The sequence below is a fragment of the Rosa rugosa genome, chromosome 2 (genome assembly GCF_958449725.1).
Source record: "Rosa rugosa chromosome 2, drRosRugo1.1, whole genome shotgun sequence".
NCBI lineage: Eukaryota > Viridiplantae > Streptophyta > Magnoliopsida > Rosales > Rosaceae > Rosa > Rosa rugosa.
The window spans coordinates 6680295-6683819 of NC_084821.1; the positions used below are offsets into that span (position 1 = coordinate 6680295).

At 35.5% G+C, this 3525-nt stretch overlaps 1 protein-coding gene across 1 annotated transcript; it reads left to right on the forward strand.

The window, feature by feature from the left end:
* Positions 1 to 1323: 1323 nt before the first annotated feature.
* On the forward strand, positions 1324 to 2828 carry LOC133733737 (heavy metal-associated isoprenylated plant protein 41-like). Its single transcript, XM_062161377.1, has 2 exons — positions 1324 to 1488; positions 2142 to 2828. The coding sequence occupies exons 1-2, from the start codon at positions 1401 to 1403 to the stop codon at positions 2447 to 2449; spliced, it is 396 nt and encodes a 131-aa protein (XP_062017361.1). The 5' UTR covers positions 1324 to 1400; the 3' UTR covers positions 2450 to 2828.
* Positions 2829 to 3525: the final 697 nt, after the last annotated feature.

A 3525-nucleotide genomic window follows, 5' to 3' on the forward strand; every position in this document is an offset into this window, starting at 1 on the left:
ACATGGGCAGGTTGAAGGTAACATCTTTCTCTTGATCATGCCTAGAATTAAGGCTGCCAATTTTCTACAATGCTGGAAATTGCAGATATCATGCCTAGAATTAAGGCTGCCAATTTTCTTTTCACAGAAAGTGATTTGATATTTTGATAAGAATTATTGAGTTTGTATATTAATTTTAATTTTTTTATTTAATTTGAAATATTGCAGTCACCATTGCAATAAAAGTGTGTTTTCTGATGATGGGGCTCACAAATTGAAAGCCACCAAAAAAGTGATAGTGCTTTTTTGAGTCTTTGTCACGCCAGCAATGGCAACCCTTCCTTAATTAATTAGTGTCTAAGATGGTGACAATTGCCATTACACACCAATCATGGTTGTCTTTTACTTCAATCCATACCATTCACAATGGTGTGTATATATAGCTCAGTTTTGTTGTAGTGCCCGAATGTTCATTCATCGTTTATAATTTCTTAACGAGGATTTTCAATCTTTCATGAAGTGGTGGTATAGTGGGACTGAAGTCTAAAAGAGAAGAAGGACCAATAAAATAATAGAACCCAGTTGATCACAAAACATGCATGTTTTAGACGTTGCTCATTCCCGGATTGCCTTTTACTAAGAATGACATGTATTTTGACTATTTTCCCTTGTAGCACTTCACTCCCATTGGTATAGAAAGTTAGAAACCATGGTTAATATATAACTTAATATACGATGCTTGGTACGTACGTACATGTGCAGAAACTTCTAATTACTTTCGCAAATGTATTAAGATCACAAAATCAGATGTATGTACGTACTCATCTACGCAAGTAGCTATCCACGAGTCCACAGAAACTTCTAATTACTTTCGCAAATGTATTAAGTTCACACAATCCATGTGCAAGTAGCTATCCACGTACAGGTCCACCATTAATTATTGAGTTTTCTAGAACCACAGCACAGCCTTTCACAGTTCACAGAGAGCTGCCCTTGTAGAAAACGAGTATACAATAAATGCAACATTTCCAATTAAATCATTCTTTTTAATCAAAACGTACGTACTCAGGGTTTTAATGAAGAACTTTCAATTCCACGGTGGCTAGCTTGATTTGGTCTATGGATTCCTTGGTTTGCAAGTATCTGACTACTAGAGTCTAGAAACTTCGTACGGTAGGGGCCTAGCTGGTTTACTCTGGTATACTCTCGGCCATTCGTACGTAGGGACCTAGCTGGTTTACTCTCGGCCATTCGCACGTAGGGATAAGTCAAGTGACTCAAATCCATTAGCTATCGTATGTTAAGAAAGTCCCAGCTCCTATAAGTACTTCGTATCATTTCTGCTACTACTTCATTGACTCGTCTAAGTGTTCATAATAAATTCCACTTCCATTCCCAAAAAACAAGTTTAAACTACAACCATGGTTCAGCAAAAGATAGTTATGAAGGTGCAAATGTGCTGTGAGAAGTGCAGAACCATGGCATTGAAGATTGCTGCAGTTGCCAAAGGTACGGTTTAAGAGAGTTTTAATATTATATATATATATAGATCCTATCCAGAGCGGAGCTCCGCTTTGAAATTAACGTGTGAAGTTCGAGTTTTGGGTCACTTTTCGGTCGCACATCCACATCTCGACCGTTCAGTTTTAATTATTTTAACCGTTGATCCTATACATTCCTATACAAGAATTGTGTCTACAAAAACTCAACCAAATTCATAATCACTATTCGGGTAATAGTCACCATGTCGGTGTACTTTTGTCAAGTATTGTTCCACAAATCGTTGTAATATTTCATTATTAATGAAGTTCATTTTGATAAAAAAAAAAAAAAATTCATAATCATTTGGTCATTGAAAATTGTGTAAACAAATGTAGTCTATTAGATTAAATTAAAACGAATATTGCGCTAATCAAATAGTTAAACGTTTTCTGAATTGGCCAATTTTTTATAGGATTCATATATGTGTAAATAACTAGAGAATGAATGGTTTTGATTATTAAAATACATGTTAAAAAGAAAAACATCCTCACTTTTCAAGTTTAAGAAAATTCTCTCTTGATCCTAGATATATATATATACACACACACACATATTCATCCTTAGTTTAAATAAGGATAGCTAAGTCACTCATTAATGAATGATAATTACTTATTAAGCAGGCGTGAAACAAGTGTCGATAGAAGGGGAGAAAGATCAGGTGGAGGTGATCGGAGAGAGGATTGACTCCGTGACCTTGACTATGTCGATGAGGAAGAAGGTTGGGCATGCAGACATCGTAAGTATTGAAGAAGTGAAAGTGGAAGAAGTGAAAGTGGAAGAAGCAGTGGAGGAGGAGAAAAAGCCTTCTGATGATCCAATTCCAAATGCCTGGACACCAAGCTACTATTATGTTCCCTGCCTGCAATATCCCAATCCCATGCACTATCTAGTGGTTCATGAAGAACCAACCAATTGCTCCGTTATGTAACAAATTATTGTCGATGTCAATGAATTGTGTAGTAACAAAACAGGTCGTCAATCAGGGTTTTCTGTCCTACTTGGTTGATAGGACATGCTCCGGATTTCACCATGAAATCTATAGTGACCTGTGGGACCTGCTTTAGAAGAAATTTCACAAAAAAATTGGCGAAAATTCCCCTAAAACAATCAGCCAAATAAAAAAAATTTCATCAAGTAGTATGACTCTGCCAACTTAAGTGCCATATAAGATGGTCTCTAAGCGACACCTCAGAAGATAGTTTGTCTAAGTGCCATATATATTCTTGTAATGAAATCCAGGTTGATGGTTTGCTTACCATACAAACATTAGTCGATGTGTTTGTATATTGCAACTTCTATATTGATTATTGGGCTTGTTTTATATATCAATCATTGCACTGTATTTAACCCATTAGATTAATCTACACTAACCTTCATAGTGTATGCTCTCTCTCTCTGTCTCAGAGAAAAGAATCAAAGTATTCTGGGTTCCAATTTGAGCATATGCGGTTGACTTGACTCTAGCCAACCATGTGGAAAATCTTGATTTCCAACTTCCAAGCAACTGCGTATTACACAAAAACACTTCTTCGTCGGGACAAGTCAACAGAGGAGTAATATTTTTCTGGGAGCGTCACTGAACTATAATCTGTTCGACAAGACATCGTCTGTCATTTTAGTCATTCTATCTATTTCCATCCATTTTATATATTGAAAATCTTGTAAATAATATATTATCTCAAGAATATTTTAATCAAATTACTAAAAAAATAAAACTTCCTTCTTTTTGTTTTTTTTCTTTCTCTTTTTTCTTTTTCTACTTTTTATTTGTTTCTTTCTCTCCCTCAGCTCTTTGATCTGACATGGAGCATGGCCCAAATTTTCAGAAACCCTTGCATGATCATTTGTTTAAATGACCAGATATATCCTGATAAATGACATCAACAAGAACAATCCGAATATTCACCGGAGTATACACCCAATAATCCGAATATACACCGAAGTATACATTTCTCTTTCAATCAATCACTCTTCCTCTACAATTCCAATATGCAATCTCAGATC